Source organism: Lacerta agilis, chromosome 1 (assembly GCF_009819535.1).
Source record: "Lacerta agilis isolate rLacAgi1 chromosome 1, rLacAgi1.pri, whole genome shotgun sequence".
Classification (NCBI taxonomy): Eukaryota; Metazoa; Chordata; class Lepidosauria; order Squamata; family Lacertidae; genus Lacerta; species Lacerta agilis.
Window position 1 is genome coordinate 56,418,946 of NC_046312.1, and position 18,232 is coordinate 56,437,177.

Sequence of the window (18,232 nt, forward strand, 5' to 3'; positions counted from 1 at the left end):
TGGGGCGGGGAGATTCAAGAACCAGTATGATATTTTGGGAATGATTCATGTTCTTATGTAGCTGCATTGTTTTATACTTTCTGGATGCCCCATGATCATATGTGTTCTATGTTATAAATCAAGGATTGCTAATTGTTAATTCTTTTTTGTCTTCCAATGGATTTCTTATCAATAAAAATGTGGTGTGGCGCAAGCCAATCTTTATTCTCAATGTGTGGCCCAGAGAAGGTTTGAGAACCACTGTTCTGCATGATTAGAGCTTCATGGTATCCCATACATTGCATGTAGTGGGGAAGGCTGATGCTATGGGGGTATTTTCCTGTTTCTGGAAACTGATTGGCTCCCTATATGCCTGGCCGATGTAGGAGCCTACTTGCTGCTCAGCAATTGGTGAGAGCGTGCAATATTGCTCTGGAATTCAGGGGATTGGCTCTGAAAACCCATCTTCAAAGGAGGTTACTGTAGCCCCTGCTCAGGTGAACTCTGACAGGTGTGGTGCCCGCCATTTGCTATCTCTGTAATGTCAGCTGACTTGGCTGGTGGGTAGTTCCACCTGTCAAAGGTGGCCAACAGAAGGTGGAAGATTAAGAAATCCAGCCTGCAGTCTGGACCATTTCCCATCCCAGTTTTGGATGCTTCAGGGAGGGGTTGTCTATTTGCTATGGTCTGTGTGTTTTGGAGTGCTTGTGTTTTCTCCTCCTCAGCTTTTGTGCTGGGAATGTATAACACCCTGACTACATGATGCTAGCTGGCATAAGCCAACCTCCCAGCTTGCTGGGCGAGACCCTCAGATGTACCCATAAATCAGTCTTGGAGCAAAGCAGAGAGCAAGAAGAGAAAGAAATAAGCAAGGTTAAGTGCAAATGCAGTTCTGTAAGTGGTTTGTCTATAGCAGCCACAGCCCCCAACCAATGTTTTTTTTTTTTAATGACAGCTCAACTGTGTCTTTAATTTTCCATTTCATGTCATCTTTTCCCATTGATTTCATTGTCCAGTTTCCAGTTGCAAAGCTTCTTCAACACAGTCTGCCGCAAGTTTCATATGACAGTTCTTGAGGGCTTTTATTACATCGTCAACCTTTGCTTCCTTCCCCCTTGATCTCCGCCACTCTAGAAGCGATTGCATCATTTGTTCATGCATGTTATATGGATTGGCGGTTACGATTCTATCGATTTTGACTTCTGGGATGCCAAGTTTTCGAACGAGCATTTTCCAGTTTTTCCCAACATGATCACATATGATCTCAAATGCTCTCTCCAGCTTACCTAAAAACAAAATCATAGTTTGTGTCAACTTGCTGATTCACAATGGACCATTTAACACTCCTCCTGCCATACTCCAGAGAATACTCTGTCTTGACTCTCCTACTTATCCTACTGTGAAACACTTGGGGTTATGGCGTAACACTCAAGAGATGGAACAGGACTCCAATCTGGGTGGTACTGCCCATATTCGCCACCCAGCCAACCCCATTCTTCACCTTGAGAAGTTGACTGGCCAACCTTTGACTGTACTTAAGGAGTAAGGAGCCTCCAGCCCTGGGGCCCAAATAAGCCCAGCAGGCCTCCCCATTTGGCCCATGAGGTGTTTTCGGCCACATGCCCCACACCTGACATCATACATGATGCCAGATGTGGAGTGGAACATGCAGTTACTTGACTGTGATGAAATGAGGTTTGCAGGCATTGCCAAGCAGTTTGATCGGTGCTGCCTGCAAAACCCCATGCAAAGCACTGGGCCCAGGGATTCCCAGTACTTGACAATCAGCTGATCGCTGGTACTTTGTGCACAGTGCATTTGCCCACAGACTCCGATTTCAAACCAGGCTTCCATGTGTGTGTACCACCTGTCATTGTGACATCAGGTGATGGCCAAGTGAGCAGTCTCACTCATCTGTCAAACTTGGCTAATGGTGAAGGGGTGGGGGGAGAGAGAACAATCAGGCCCATTGGTCGGGTTTGAGAAGCTCAGAAAAGGCCATAGCTCAGGAGTTTCTAACCGCCTTCCGCCAGCAGCGATCAGCTGATTGTCGAATACTGGGAATCCCTGGGCCCAATGCTTTCCAGGCACCACTGATCAGCAGCTTGGCGATGCTTGCAAACATCATTTCCTGCAAGAACACAGGAAGTGTCTGTTTATTTCTATATTGGGAAACAGGAAAAGAGTTACCATCTTTTTTCCTTACAGGATACCTGAAAGCAAAAAAAGTTTAAGAGGAGTTCTCGAATGCAGATGACATTAGCCCTATTCAGGGATTCACACAAAGCCTTAAAGCAGGGAGGCAGAGGTGCACATTCAAATCCTGTCCCCAATATTTACATAGAGGCTCCTCTTCTGATGAAAGTGTTCAGTGTGAAGGGCTGGAGGGGATGTTTGAGTGTGTTGGAAGCATCACATGATAATGCCTGCATTATTAGAACTCTCAATCATGGGGATGCTTCTTTACATATTCAGCCAAATGTGTGCAGAAGCCCCCATAAGTCCTTTACGTTGAACATGCGAAGGCCTAAAGGTGAGCCTGTGCACAGGGGAACACTGGAGGGTGGGCTTGCCAATGCACTTCCTCCTCACTCTAAGTCACCCTCTGCCAGTCTGGGGCCTCCAGTTGTTTCCAACTACAACTCCCATCAGCCCCAGTCAAAATGGCCACACTGGCAGGGGCTGATGGGAGTTGCAGTTCAACATGTCTGTTGGACACCAGGCTGGTGAAAGCTGCTCTAAGGCCTCACGCGTACAGGTGTGCAAACACCTAAGTAAGGCGAGTGGGCTAAGCAAATTGTTTCAAGTTGTTAAAAGCAAGAAAAAGGTGGCAACCCTAGACAAGACAGCTTGATCAGGTTTAATAGCCGTTTGATCAAGATGAAGATAAAGTAGAAGGTTATGCAATGCAAAAAGGTGAACTGAGCTGCTTCAGGCAGCATTATTCTTACTATTAGTAGTAGTAGCAATATTAAGAATTTACCCCAAGCCCTATGGTCAAGTTACAACAATTAAATGACATAATCAATATTAAAACACAATTTTAAAAACTGTGCAAAACAACTTAAAATTGCAAAACTAAGGTGGGTCCTGAAAATATTCACCTCAAGTGTCAAAAGCCAGAGTAACGGTGTAGAACACCTTTAGCTCCTTACAGGCTACAAACACGATAATAAAGAAACAATTTTTTCATATGCCAAAGCCCACTTCCTTAGATTAAACAAAAAAAGCCATTTCCACCTACGTTTTTCTTGTGCATCCAGCTGTTCTTCCGGGTCACCACTTGCGCCTTCTTCAAACTGCCTGAGCAAAGTCAGCAGATCTTCTCTTTGCAGGCTTTTGAAAGCGTGTTCCAAGAACTCAACCTTGGTCCTCGTAACTATTTCCTGTTCCAAGAAAATGCCGAATAGGTCGAGGCCAGTTTGCACGGCCTCGAGCTTTTTTTTGCCGATGCGATCCCGGCAAAGGAACTTGAGATCGGCAAGCTCCTTTGGAGAAAGGCTCCTCGAGAATAAATTCAGCAGATCCAAAAACGGATCCATTTCTGGGGAACCTAGAAAGAGCAATGCGGGGAAGTTAAGGTGTCCGTATTAAAGGCATCAGTACAGTATTCAGTAAACCTTTCCCCTTTTTAAATACAATACTGCTTTAATGCAGATTTTTTTTTTTTAACGGGCAGAGAAACATCTAGCAAACATGCATTTGAAGTGAACCCCAGCGCGATCATCGGGCAGAAAACACAACTTTTAAAACTCCGACTTTCTCTTTCACTTTGTTTTCTAAACTTTTCCTCCCAAAACAAACGCTAGGAAACTTTTTGCGCGGCGCTGAAATCTCGATAGGAGGTTGGAAAGAATGGGAAACAATTTTAAGTTTTTAGAAAGTTTTACTTACTTCCTGGTTGAAATTTTGTTGTCGATCAGCAGGCTCCGGCGTCATCCGAAGCAAGGTCGCTTCCCTTTCGGGGCCCTCCGCCCACTCCGCGCAACTTGCCTCTCTCCGGAAATCAGAGGCAAGGGAGAGAATCGCAGGGCGCTCCGCGGACGCCAGGGGGCAGCATTGGCACAGCTTTTGCAACTAGCGCCGCTGTTAAAGACCCAAGCCAGCCAGAGGAGAAAGCTCAGAAATAAATGTACGGTTTTTCTAGTTAAGCGTTTCACTTAAAAAATGGAGGTGTTGTTACACACTGCATTAAAATTGTTCTGGCTGCTCCGTTGCAGAAACATTGTTTATGTATTTCTGCAACAACCAGTTCTCCGCTCTGCCTCGTTTACTTTTCTAAGTTGTGGACCACATGATGTCAAATGGGCAAAGTCGTTTTATTTCTGCACTTCTCAAACATTTGTATTGTTATATGTAATAAAAGAAAACAATCAAAATTATTAATTGATTGATTGATTGATTAACCACTAACCCCCTCCCGGTACCAATAATAACAATTCTTTTCAGGGATTTGTATTTTGTGGATATATTTAATTTTAATTCAGTTGTATAGTCTTCTTTCCTTCCTTCTTGTATGTTATTGAAGTTTATGTCCTTTATTACATGCTTAATTTTTTTTTTAAAAAAAATATATTGCACATTCCAATTTATGTAAATAAATACAATGGATAAAAATGCTTTGGGCAGTCAAAGCCAAACACTCTAAAGTCATATTGCTTTCCAGGGGAGATATTTAGAGTGCAATGTGTGCAGGTGAGTGCATATTTTGGGGGGCAAGGTCCATGGCTCAGTATTAGGTGCCAGGCTCAATTCCCACAATACCTAGATAGGGCTAGAAATGTCCCTTGAGTTCCTGGAGAGCTGCTGCCAATGTAGACAATAGTGAGCTAGATGGAGCAATGTTCTGACTCACTCCTATGTTTCTAGGGAAGTAAATCACACTGTTTTCAATGGGGTTTCAGTACATAAAAATACAACCAGAGGCGGATCTTGGGGCCTCAAATTCCAGCAGTGACACCCCCCCCCCACACGCTTCTTGCCTTCCATTCTAAATCATAGTTTAAAAGTCAGTTTTAAGAAAGAACGTGGGTTTGTTGCACTAGGGAGACATAGCTGTCAAGTTTCGGATTTGAAAATAAGGGATCAGCACCCTCACCCGTCTATGGTTCTCAGGGACAGTCCACGCCGTGGTAATTCCCCCCCCCCACAACAAAAGAAGGCTCACTAGGGGGGGGGCATTGCTAAAAAAAAAAAAGTCAACTTTGTAACCAGAGGTTCAACTGAATAGAATCTGAATCACATGCACCACAAGGCCTATGCAGCCTCAAGTTAAGGTGGCTCCCGGCCTGGCTTTGCCCCCCCTCCTTCCCCGGACGAGCCACGCTGCTCTTGCTGTCCCTGTGAAGATGATGGGGGGCGATAGAGCGAGAAATAGGGGCACACTGGTGGGGTGGGATGGGAGTTAAAGGTCCAGGCGGCTTCACGGGCAACCCATGGAGCCCACCTCTCAGTGTTTTTCTCCTGCACTGCATGATAGCTCGCTTTCAGATCCAGGAGAACTTTTAAGGGTCTCTGACGTGGCTCTCTCCTCGCTCCTCACACTTGGCGCGCGCTCGGCAGCCGGATGTTGAGGAACATGGGGCAGGAAGTTTGGGAAGCGTGGCCTCTTTCCCTAGCATGGTCCTTCAGCTGTGCGGTGGGTGGGTGGTGGACTCTCCTGCTCCTCCTCCTCCCTCAGTGGCGCTCTAGGATTGCGGAGGGGGAGAAGCTCTGCTCTCCCCAGGCTCCAACTCTCCTTCCCGGACACTCAGCTTGCCGCCCGGCCCTGGTTCCCCGTGCCACTGGCGCCACAGGGTAGAAACGTGCCTGGGGAGAGGAATATTCCCTTTGAAATAAGGGAAATTTAAGGGATATAAAAAATCAGGGATAGCAGCGGGAAACGGCTTGGAATAAGGGAGTTTCCCACAAAAAAGGGAGACTTGACAGCTATGTAGGGAGACAGCACTTTAAATCCACTTTAATTCTGTGCTTCATGGTCTAGCACTCAAAAGTCTAGTTTTCAGCTAGCAATATCTGTTCAAGTCCAGCAGAGGGAGCTCAAAGAAATGGAAACCACAGAAAATATATTCCTTTCTTTGGAATAACCATTAAAAAGACCAACAGTTCACACACACTTATTTTTCTTCCTCTTGCAGCAATTGTAGTGTGCTGTGTCAGAAGCTATATGATTTTTAATTGCCTTTTTCTTGCTTCTTTTATTTCTTATGTTGAATATTATTGTGTTCCATGGGTAGGCAAACTAAGGCCCTGGGACTGGATCCCGCCCGATCGCCTTCTAAATCCGGCCTGCGGACGGTCCAGGAATCAGCATGTTTTTACATGAGGAGAATGTGTCCATTTATTTAAAATGCACCTCTGGGTTATTTGTGGGGCCTGCCTTGTGTTTTTACATGAGTAGAATGTGTGCTTTTATTTAAAATCTCTGGGTTATTTGTGGGGCATAGGAATTCGTTCATCCCCCCCCCCCAAATTAAAGTCCGGCCCCGCACAAGGTCTGAGGGACAATGGACCGGCCCCCTGCTGAAAATGTTTGCTGACCCTTGTTGTATTCTATAGAATTCAGATTGCAAGTGTTGTATTGCTGCAGATGACCTTATGAATCTTGATCTGCTGACTACAACTTGAAAAACCCTGGTATAGGGAAATCCCTTTTGATTTAAGGGTTATATAAATTTAGGTTATGACGATTACGTGGTATATAAATCCTGCGAAATGAAATGAAATATTCAACTGTGTAGAGCCCCCATCTGAAGAGTTACTATCCAGTCACCATAGGCATTACCTTCATCACAAGAGAAATACCAGTAATCTCTCCTTAACAAATATAACAAGTATCTTAAAAATAGCAAGTGTGCGTGCACACAAAAGCTCATACCAAGAACAAACTTAGTTGGTTTCTAAGGTGCTACTGGAAGGATTTTTATTTTTATTTTGTTTTAAATATTTCATTTGTTAGCTCTTTAAATCCTACATCTAAAGCAGGAGTGTTTTGTATGGTGGGGCAGAGGAGCAGCCTTCATCTCCCAATCATTCCCTCTTATTAGTAGGGGAAAACAGTGGCCACACCAGGCCAGCCAATCCAGTGTTTCTCCTGGTGCACCTGCACTGCCCCAGCCATGTCTCCCCCTCCTGGTAAGCAGCGGTAAGGCAGTTGCTGTAGCTCCTTCCCGCTAGGAGACCTGCTCTTTGACCTAAAGCAGGCCTAGCAGAAGCGGAGCCAGTCTTGCCTTGAAAAATCTCAAAGGAAGATTAAATTGGCCCCTTTTCTTTTTGAATAGGTTCCAATACCTCTTGCAAATTCCAGTCAAGATATAGAAAGGAAGGCAGGCAGGCATGCTAACTACATTATTTGCGTCACTTGTTTTCAACATATGTGTGTGTGAATCAAAAACGACAACCCCCAAATCATTCTGCACTGCACATTTAAAGCACCACTTTAACAGTTATGGCTTCTTCCCCCAAGGAATCCTGGGACCTGCAGCAAAAGCAGCTGTACCTGTCAGGAGCCAGAGCTATTTGCTGAATGAGAGTATGAAAAGTCTCTAATTCTGATTTTTTAAAAAAATGGTTAGGGTGCATATTTTACACTGTCTGGATACGATCCTAATGTAAGTAGATACCCTGATCTTTCCTTTGCCTTTTTCATGAGTCATCACTTCTCCTTCCCAGGAAAAGGAAAGGTTTGTTAATATTCTGTTAGAAAGGGTGTTGCCCCTTCTATTCACAGGGAGCAGATTATCTTCAGTCCTGTCAATAAGCAGTACAGGATATGACTAGGCTGGTTACTCATACCAGTTCAGAAAGAATGAATAAGAAAGGAATTCCTTTTTCATTGCATAGGTTGCATTCAATCTTTTTTTTTTTAAGAGGAAATTGTTTTTATAATTTATTTTGCCACCAACTTCAAACTGATTTTGAAGCCCTGGAAGTAAGAATCCCAGTCTTTCCCCACAAACTTGTATTCAAAGTTGTGCAAGTAGCCAAACCTGTGTTATGGTTCAAGCAGACGTAATTACACACTAATCCCCACATCTTTAGCACAACAAAGATTGTCATTGTAACTTGAAGTGCATGCATGCATGGCCATTGGCCTAGGGCAGCTTTCTCCCATCTGGTGCCTTCCAGATGTTTTGGACTACAACTCCCATCAACCTCAGCCTGCATGTCTATAGGAGGGATAGTCTAAAACAGGCATAGGCAAAGTACTCGGCCCTCCAGATGTTTTAAGACTGTAATTCCCACCATCCCTGAACACTGGTCTTGTTAGCTAGGGATGCTGGGAGTTGTAGTCCCAAAACATCTGGAGGGCTGAGTCTGCCTATGCCTGGTCTGAAACATCTGAGGGCATCAGCTTAGCCTAGGGAATGTGTTGATAGAGAGAAACAGCAGCAGTGCCTGAGCCAGAAATGGCATTTTGTTGTATGCCTTACCTTTATGACCTTTATAACCCACCCAGTGTTGAGATCCATGCATTGCAGGGGATGGATTGGATGACCCCTGGGGGTCCCATTCAACTCTATAATTCTATGGTTCTTCCTCCAAGAAGCCCAGGATAGTGTACATGGCTTCCTACCTCCCACTTTTTATCCTCACAACTCTGTGAGGTAGGTTAGGCTGACAGCAGGGATGGAAGAATGCGTCCGTTTCAGTTCTTCCAGTTTTTCTTCTTCATTTTTTCCAATCTGAAACTGAGTTCTCCACATTATACTTTTATCGTACTAGGAAATAATATGTAATCTCCCATAGAATTGGAAGGAACCAGAAAATATGAGGTGGCTACATCCCAGCCCAACACCGACAACACTTGAGAAAATGGTAGGGTGCCAGAAGATCCACCACCCCTTTTCAGCCACCAGGACATGTTTCTCACCTGCTTCAACCCTACTTTTCAGGGAAATGGACATATCAGGGTCTTGAGTCTACCCAAGAATATGTGAGTGGATCTTGAAAGTTGTAATTAATATTCCAAGGATGACCTAGAGATACATTTTTAAAGGTCCTTACAACTTTCCCCTCTCGTGGATGTTTTGCCTAAAATTTATTTATTTATTTATTTACTATAAAGATTACTCTTCCATCAAAACTTTGTTAAAATTGGCAAGCCATCATGAGAAAGAAAGAAAAAAAAATCCCCCAAGTGTTGCATATGGAAATAATAGAATCAGAATAACAAGGATACATGTGAATTTGTAAGCAGACATGAAGTGATATAAATGGTTTTCAAGGGTGAAAGACAAAGGGGAGAGGTTTTCTTTGAAAGCTCCATTGGGAAGATGTGAACTCTGAGGGAAAACATCTAAAAATACTCTAGTGCTCCCACTTCCTCATACTAGGAGGAATTTAATCAGTTTGTTTATTCCTGGTTCCTAGAGTATGTGGGAGTTTCACAATCCTTTTTTAACTGGAATTGGGATAAGCATCATGCAACAGTTAGCAATCTCGTTGCAGTTTAAAGCTATTTTAGATGGTTTCCTGCTGTGTGTTTTCCCTTTCTTTTCTGGACTGTAAGATGGCGAGGAAGCCCATTGAGTTGATCAACTGTGATGGAAGCCCATTGGATTGATCACACACACAACCCCCCCCCCACGTATATTATTCTATGTTGTGCTGCAGATAAGTTTTTAAAAAGCTGAGGCGTAGTTGTGTTGACTTGGGATTTATTCACCCTCAAACAAAGTAAGGCTGCCAATAATTTGTGTGCTGTATCTTAGAAACACACTGCTATGGAAATCAAATAGGGCTGGTCAAGCAATGCTAACAGAACAGGGTGTGAGTAATTTCTGGTTCAAACATACAAACAGAAGTCAGCGCCTTTCCCACAATACTGGCTTAGGTTGGCAAACAAGTGTGTGTGTGTGTGTGTGTGTGTGTGTGTGTGTGTGTAAGCCTAGTATTTTCATCCACTTTCAAGTCCTGCTTGGCACAAGCGACTTACCAAAGAAACCAGCGTAATTCATACCAGGATAGTTCTTAATTTCCACTCAGATTGTGTGGTTTTTGCATTATAGCTGTTGCATGGAATTTGGTGTCCTTGCATGCAGACAACACCCTTTCAATACTGAGTAGAGGGTTCACTATTCGGGACACTGTCATATTCAGCCTCTTGCCTGCATGCCGGTTAAAGTTGTGCTCCTCCTTTAAAGGTGAATTTATTTCCATGGATTATGTGGGCTAGTCTTTAATAAAACAAATCCTTCTTCAAACTAGCCCTTGGAAGGCACAACGACAAAACTTGCCTCCACTTGCCAAAGGGAATATTAGCTGAAGCCTCATATCTGAAGAACTTTTCACTATGATAGCCACAGTCGGCACAGCCACCAGCTTATCTGAGCTTTATCTGATGCTTTGAAAAGGTGCCCATAGTGAGCTGTTCCTCTTGCTTGAGATTGGAACTAAGGTCAGTTGCCATCTTGATAATGCACATTTCGCAAACAGAAGCTTTGAACACTTAGCAGCCCACAGCGCTACCAACATAAATGTAACTATACTGATTCGTGGATGCTTTTCTATAATAATAATTTATTATTTCTACCCCGCCCATCTGGCTGGGTTTCCCCAGGCACTCTGGGCGGCTTTCAACAGAACATGAAAAACAGAATAAAACTTCAAACATTAAAAACTTCCCTAAACAGGGCTGCCTTCAGATGTCTTCTAAAAGTCAAGATAGTTGTATATTTCCTTGACATCTGATGGGAGGGAGTTCCACAGATTGGGCTCCACCACCGAGAAGGCCGTCTGCCTGGCTCCCTGTAACCTTGCTTCTCGCAGTGAGGGAACCAGCAGAAGACTCTCAGAGATGGACCTGTGTCTGGGATGAACAATGGGAGTGGAGACACTCCTTCAGGTATATAGGGCCAAGGCTGTTTAGGGCTATAAAGGTCAGCACCAACACTTTGAATTCTAATAACATATAGGTTGATTGTTTTAGTTAAGCTGGAGGAAGTGCACTTTTTGTGTGCTGTATTTGCACTCTGTATTTTAACCTGAATGGGTCATAATAAAGTATTGACTGACTGAGAACACAGGAAGCTAACCTACACTGAGTTCTTTTAGCTTTTAATGTTTGTTGTTGTTCCTGTAGTTTTTTGGAAGCTGCCCAGTGGCTGGGACAATATAGGGACATGGATCGAGTATGATAATAATAATAATAATAATAATAATAATAATAATAATAATAATAATTTGTTCTTGTTGTTTAGTCATTCAGTCGTGTCCGACTCTTCGTGACCCCATGGACCAGAGCACGCCAGGCACGCCTATCCTTCACTGCCTCCCGCAGTTTGGCCAAACTCATGTTAGTAGCTTCGAGAACACTGTCCAACCATCTCATCCTCTGTTGTCCCCTTCTCCTTGTGCCCTCCATCTTTCCCAACATCAGGGTCTTTTCCAGGGAGTCTTCTCTTCTCATGAGGTGGCCAAAGTACTGGAGCCTCAACTTCAGGATCTGTCCTTCTAGTGAGCACTCAGGGCCGATTTCCTAGAGAATGGATAGGTTTGATCTTCTTGCAGTCCATGGGACTCTCATGAGTCTCCTCCAGCACCATAATTCAAAAGCATCAATTCTTCGGCGATCAGCCTTCTTGATGGTCCAGCTCTCACTTCCGTACATTACTACTGGGAAAACCATAGCTTTAACTATATGGACCTTTGTCTGCAAGGTGATGTCTTTGCTTTTTAAGATGCTGTCTAGGTTTGTCATTGCTTTTCTCCCAAGAAGCAGGCGTCTTCTAATTTTGTGACTGCTGTCACCATCTGCAGTGATCATGGAACCCAAGAAAGTGAAATCTCATAATAATAGACTGCTCCCATTTCCAATGTCCTTACCTTGCTACCCCTTGAGGTCATAGTGGACAACTTAATGAAGGAGCTTACTCATCTTTTCCAACTCTACAACCTTCTTTTTGAGTTGAGGTAGCCAAATCCATAGACTTGTATAACAGCATTATATTAGCAGTTTATTTTCATTTCTTTTCCTCATTGATCCCTAGCATGCAATTTGTATTTTTTTTAATAGCTGCCACACACTGGGCTCTGCTTTAGCTGGTTCTTCTAAAAAGCTTGGTTATTTTATCTTTAACAATACTTTCCACCAGTTTTCCCAGGATAGACATTAAGCTAACCAACCTGTAATTTCCAGGATTCCCCCCTGTTACAAATTCAGAGTCGTAAAGTCTTTAAGTGCTTCTCAGTCCCTGAGAAATTAGTCTCAGCATCCGTGGTAAGAGCAGTCTTTACTGGTCTGTACTGTTGCCAATGACATCAGGGATTCATGGGTAAATTTCAGCATTATTGGAGGGGCAGTAAGATTGAAGTCTGTGATTCTGGGAGCAGAAAGCACACGTGTTCAAGAAACTTAGCACCACCACAACATGGGGCAAAAATGAAAAATGCAATAAATATTGGGAAGAATTCCATGTTGTGCCATGTTGACAGTTTCATCAGAGCAAGCATTTCAGCTTGACAAATAGAATGATTCCTCTTTTCTCCTCCATGTATGGTTCTGGGCATTCTCCTGACTCCTCCCCCCCCCCCGAGCAAATTGTGGGGGCACAGGTGGCACACAGGGTAGGGGGGAAAGTCCTGCTGCACAAGCAGAAGTCCTTGTGAGAGCTTTCATTGGTGGGATTCATTAGTTAGTTGAATTCTATCAATTATATTTCGGTACAGACATAGCTAGAGAATAATCTTCAGATTTTTGAACAGGTCCAACTTTTGTTCAGAGAGCAACAGAAAGATCACACTATGTGGTCGGGATCTCCTAAAATTTCAGACTTTAGAGGAATATAGCAATAGTGTCAAATCCTCCCCAAATTTAACAGTCACTTTATAGTGACATTACAAGTCCAACAACCCTTTGTTTTGGGTTTTTCCCTATTAGAGGTCTACAGAGTACTGTGAAATGGCATTTTCCTGAAGGAGCCAATGAAGGAATATTAACTATACAAAGAAATATTCAACAAAAAACTAAAGCAGCTTTATATGCATTTACTTTTCTTTTCTTTTAAAAAAAGGAAGCATTATATAATTTTCTAGGTAGTAATACAATATTATATACAAACCGCATTAAAAATAGTAAAGAACTATAAAACAAGTAAAAGCATTTATTGTTATTTAATGATCTCAAAATAATGAATGTTTATAAGTATATAGTCTTAATATTTACAGGAATGTATTAGGACAACATTTTAAGATAACTCTTTACAATTTCTTTATTTCCCATCGCTTGTATTCAGCATATAATTCTAAACTGGGCAATCCATCTACAGTACTTATAAAATTACAAGCTGATAGAGCGTGAAATGGAATATACATTTTCTATGGGTGTGTACATTCATCCTGGTTTCTAGTTAAACTAATAGCTCAGGATACATTTTACATGAATGTAGGCTACCTAGAGAGGAAAAACAGTAAGATGGAAGTCACAAAGGGATCGATTTTTGCTCATGAGAAGAAGAGGCTGGCACCTCCTGGCATTCTGTTGCTGCTGCCTTGATTCCCTCATATTCACCCCAATCCAACAAGCATAATCTGCACATGCAAATAGGCTTCTGGAATCATATCTATGCCATGAGTTCAATGTGACTAACTCCCATGTAAGTGTGCAAAGGGCTGCAGCCTCCTTCATGCAGATTGCTCTTTTGAATATTGTTCCATCAATGCAGAAGGAAATATCCACCTGGCGCCTGCACTCTGTGTGAACTTTGAACAGATGGTCAATGCTAACAGCTCTAAGGTTGCATACAGATGCACCTGCAGACGGAATTGGGTACAGGTTGCTCACCTCTGAGGTGAGTTCTGCTGCTTCGATTTTGCTCTTCAAAGAACACACATACAACCTCCAGATCTACCGGTAACGCCACACACATTTTCATTCATATTTATCTGCTCACACATCTGCTTGGCAGCGTAATTATTTATATCTCCTGCATATCTAAAAGGGGCACATCTTTTTAAGGCTTTAAAAACTGCTCCAAGAAATCATTGGAGTTGGCTTCATGGTCGACACAGGGGTGTTAGCCAATCAGAGCTGTGCAAATCCAACTTCTGCTGAAAAAAACAGAAGAGTTTGATCCAGGGGGAAAGATTGTGCATTTGGCAAAAACAAAAAAACAACCACTGAATGTGCTATCCTGGCTGGCTCATCACTGATATTTTGTGCATCGGTTTGCATACTAAAAATACTTATCATTGGTTGGGTTGTTTTTTTTTTGATGGAACTGATTTTCAGACATTCCCTCTCTGTCTGTCCAGTAGATCATGAATGTGGAAACCTTGCCCCCCCCTCCAGGTTTTGCTGAACTATCACTCTCAGTGTCCCTGGCCATCGGCCATGCTTGCTGGGGCTGATGGGAGTTTTACTCCAGCAACACCTGGAGGGCCAAAGGTTACTCACCCTTGGAGTAGATGATGAACATTAAAAGCTGAAAGAGCTGGCTACTGGTTTGGTGGAATGCTACTATGTGTAGGGATCTCTGGATTGGGGATGGTATCCAATGCTAGATAGACCCAATGGAATAAAATCCACTGATTTCAATGAGTCTACTCTGGTTGTGGCAAATAATGGATATCACTCTGTGCATCTGGCCAGTCCTAGCATAACCTGGGGTATGTAGTCTGGGTCGTGTCTTAACTACATTTTAAAATGTAGTAATTCAAGTTTACAGGCCAAGAACAGAGCAGTTCTGGCGATCACACACAAGACTTTCTAGCCTAATAGATAACATTTTCACCTGGATGCTAGATGCTGTGTGCAACTAGTAATATGCAATGAAAATGCAGCGCCCAAATGGCATCTGGCGAAACACTCCCATCAGTTTCAAGGGACATATGGGAATGTCAACTTGCATTCACGTTATACATGCAATGTCCATGAATGGGTAACACCTCTGCATCTCATGTGCATCTTCCCTGCATATTTACACCAAAACCCATACCTATAGGTTGGCAGCAGGATCCATAGCCAATAAACATGTACAGATGCTTTTCCATGTTGTAAAAAGCTCTTACCACTGCCAAAGGCCATTGTTGGATCAGGGTAAAAGTGAGAGAAATTTTCTATTGTCTTCTGTGAATCCTGTATCAATAAAGGCAGACAAGGCTGACTACACTGGTAACAGACTTTTAAGCAAGTTTTTTTATATATATAAAAAGGTGACATTCCTGCAATTCAATATATAAGAAGCAATTATAAACAAAAACAAGCCCTTTATTAAAAACAATCTTTGGTTAGATTGGTATTTTAAACATGTTGGACAACACTTTGTTAACTTCCACGTAAAGAGTGTTTTGGACAAATTATACTTAAGAATGAGTTTGCTGCATACTTTGTATAAAAACTAATAAGTACTACAAAACTATGTGATGATTTTGCTTTTATTTTCTATTATTTCGCAACAATGCTCTTTTAATTGAAATATAACACTCTTGGACATTTGGTTTTGCAACAAACCATACAGTAAGTTAATTTGCAATATAATGCCAGGCTTTGGCAGTTGTGGATGAAATTGATTTTTGTTCTCCATTAAAACTAAATTTCATCCTCAACTTACCCAGCATAGGATTTATTTATTTTTTGGTATATATGATATGATGCGCTGCAGTTCATAACTAGGAAGACTGTTATCTGAACATTTCATATTGTACATAACATGAAGCAAACATTCTATATTTTGCTTTGTTGGTTTTGCTCAGGATATGCGTAGAAAGTGTAGATTAAGAGGGAGCTGGTGCCCTGCCAGGAACACACACAATAAATAAATTTAAAGACTTTTCATGTATATGGGGCAAAATTAAGGGGGGGGGATTTTCCTGCTCAGGGTGCTTGCCCTTTTGATTCTACTTTCATCATTGTGTCCACCTGCATCACTGGGGCTATCTATCTAGGATGCCATATTTTTGGAGCAATCCTATGCTAAGCACTAGGCCTGACACTAGATATAACTGTGGAGCAGATGGACCTGGCAGGTATGTTCTAGCTCTCAGACTTGTTATCTGGAGCTTCCTCTTGGGTTACTTTCCCTGGAGACTGACATTGGAAGGAATGTTGTCATGTGCCTTGGCTGCCCAAACCCTGTCACCAGTGCCATTTGTTGCCAAATGTTTGCAAATTGTAGGGAGGGTATGTGATGGTTGCCTAGCAGCCACTAAACAGATTTTCCCAGTTCTTTCCCTCCTCCATCCCAGGAGATGGAGATATGTTGCCAAAAAGACCCAAAGGAGGCTGTTGGGCCCTCAGCCTGTAGGAAAGTAGCAAGTGTTACTTGTTGGGGATGAGCAACAGGCTTTTGTTTTTTAAATCCCTTTACATTTTGCAGATGGCATACAAAAAGTACACTTGCTACTCATCCCATTTTCCACAACATAATGCACCTGAAGATTTTTTGTACTCTGGAAAGTGCCATATAAATGCTAACCGTTACTATCAAATCTGAAGGACGTCCATGTGATCTGCTCCCAGTTGCTGTTATTTTAAAGAGGCATGCACTAAATTTTACACATACATGCCCTTCAGATGTGATGAGAGGCATGCATATCTTGCGCTTGGCTGTCCGTATGCCAGTACAAACTGTAAAGTGACAATTGCAATCGAGGGCTAGCTAGGTGTTCGTAGAAGGATTTGTTCGACTTTGAAGTGTCCAGAACAATTTGTGCATGGTAGACTTGCAAAGGCAACCCGGGCTTATTTCTTTCTGCATGGCACTCGATAGGGTCATAGGGAGAACTGCACACAAAAAGGGGATTTGGCAGGAGATGCAACATGGAATTATTTATATGCTGATGCTAGAAGCCTCTGACACAAGATGAGGGAACTGGAGAGCCTGATGTTAAAATAAATAAATAGTAGGCACATCCGAGATATTCTGGAATGGACAGAATAGGTGGAACATCATCATACTATAAGCTTTCTAGTAAGCTCAGGGAAGAGTGTATTTGGGGTAGCGTTCCTCTGAATGTCAAAAATGAACATACGAGTCCCAAAAGCTAGAAAAATTAAAAGGACTATTTTCATCGACAGAATCATTGTAGGTGGAAATATCTGGTCCAAAACACAGCTTAGAACTTGAGTTCAATTATCCCCACTTCACCAAAACGCCAAAGGTAATATTAAGTTGCAGTCCTATATGTACTTACCTGGGAAAATTTACTTCCCAGGTAACATGCATAGGATTGCACTGTTGATCTTAAACTTGATTTAATACCAGAATCCATACTATATTTGCAGAGGGACACCCTTGGCCCAGCGCATGCTCTGATAGGCTCTTCTTCCCTCAACTCAGCCTGCGTGCTATGCACTCTTCCTCTTGCATTTCACTTGCTGATTCCCCCTTTCTGCCATTCATTTCCACTCCTTCCACACTCCCTCCCCTTTTCTCCTCCCCCCTGAATATTATGAGAAATCTCTCTCTCTCTCTCTCTCTCCTTGTGCCAGTCATAATTGTATAAGATATCCCAATTTAGTTTTTAAAAAAGCCTCAAATGTTCTAGAGAAGATGCTCCAACCCTTTGATAAGAGCGAGAGAGTTGAAAGCAGCAGAGAAGCTGGAAAGTGCCAGAGAACAATATTTGGATACCTTTGTCAGGGAACTGGGCAGCTGAGTCATCACAACTGCTGAACTGAAGGGTGCTTTGAGTTACGATGCTCTGGTCAGTGAAATGATAGGGGGCTGTGATATCTGGAAGTATGGGATGTAATCAAAGATGGGATGTCCAGCTACACTGAGCAGGATGACCTGTGAACGTAATTGCTTGGGGAATACCGGTAAGTTCGTTTAACATATTCCTTCAGCAACTAGGTTCCTAGGTTTTTGGAGGGCAGTGCAATTTGCTAGCAGCTCTGTCTGTGCTCTTTAATTCAGGGCACTTTTGAAAAAAGGCCCCTCAGTGCTTGGGGAAATTGTGCTGTTGCTAATATTCTTTCTTGTCCTCTGGACCCCCTCTGGAATGTGCACTTAGACACTCTGGATTACTAAACATAAATGCCCTTTTCACAAATCCTTCATCTTTCACATTGGAAGGAATGAAAGATATTCAAACAAACTGCTCTCAGTAGTGCTGGGCTGATGGCCCCACCATTTTGTTCACTGGCGTGAGTGAAGTGATGAATTGGATTCTACCCAAGGCGTGAGCCCCAGGTGGGAAACAAAATCTTCTTGCCACTGCTTTGGCTTAAGAGAAAATATTGCATGTTCAGCATAGAGCCCAGGAAACACAACAAGATTTCTGCTTGCAAAAAGGTCAGCAGATTGAAGCG

At 42.7% G+C, this 18,232-nt stretch overlaps 1 protein-coding gene across 2 annotated transcripts; it reads right to left on the reverse strand.

The window, feature by feature from the left end:
* Window positions 1-907: 907 nt before the first annotated feature.
* On the reverse strand, window positions 908-3,960 carry FADD (Fas associated via death domain). Of its 2 annotated transcripts, none has more exons than XM_033150466.1 (3): window positions 3,874-3,960; window positions 3,224-3,532; window positions 908-1,265 (listed from the first exon to the last, which is right to left on the reverse strand). In XM_033150466.1, exons 2-3 carry the CDS (start codon window positions 3,519-3,521, stop codon window positions 985-987), a joined length of 579 nt encoding a protein of 192 aa, XP_033006357.1. In that variant the 5' UTR covers window positions 3,522-3,532; window positions 3,874-3,960; the 3' UTR covers window positions 908-984. The 2 variants fall into 2 exon arrangements, with proteins under 2 accessions (XP_033006357.1, XP_033006347.1); XM_033150456.1 differs by having other exon boundaries at window positions 3,870-3,924.
* Window positions 3,961-18,232: the final 14,272 nt, after the last annotated feature.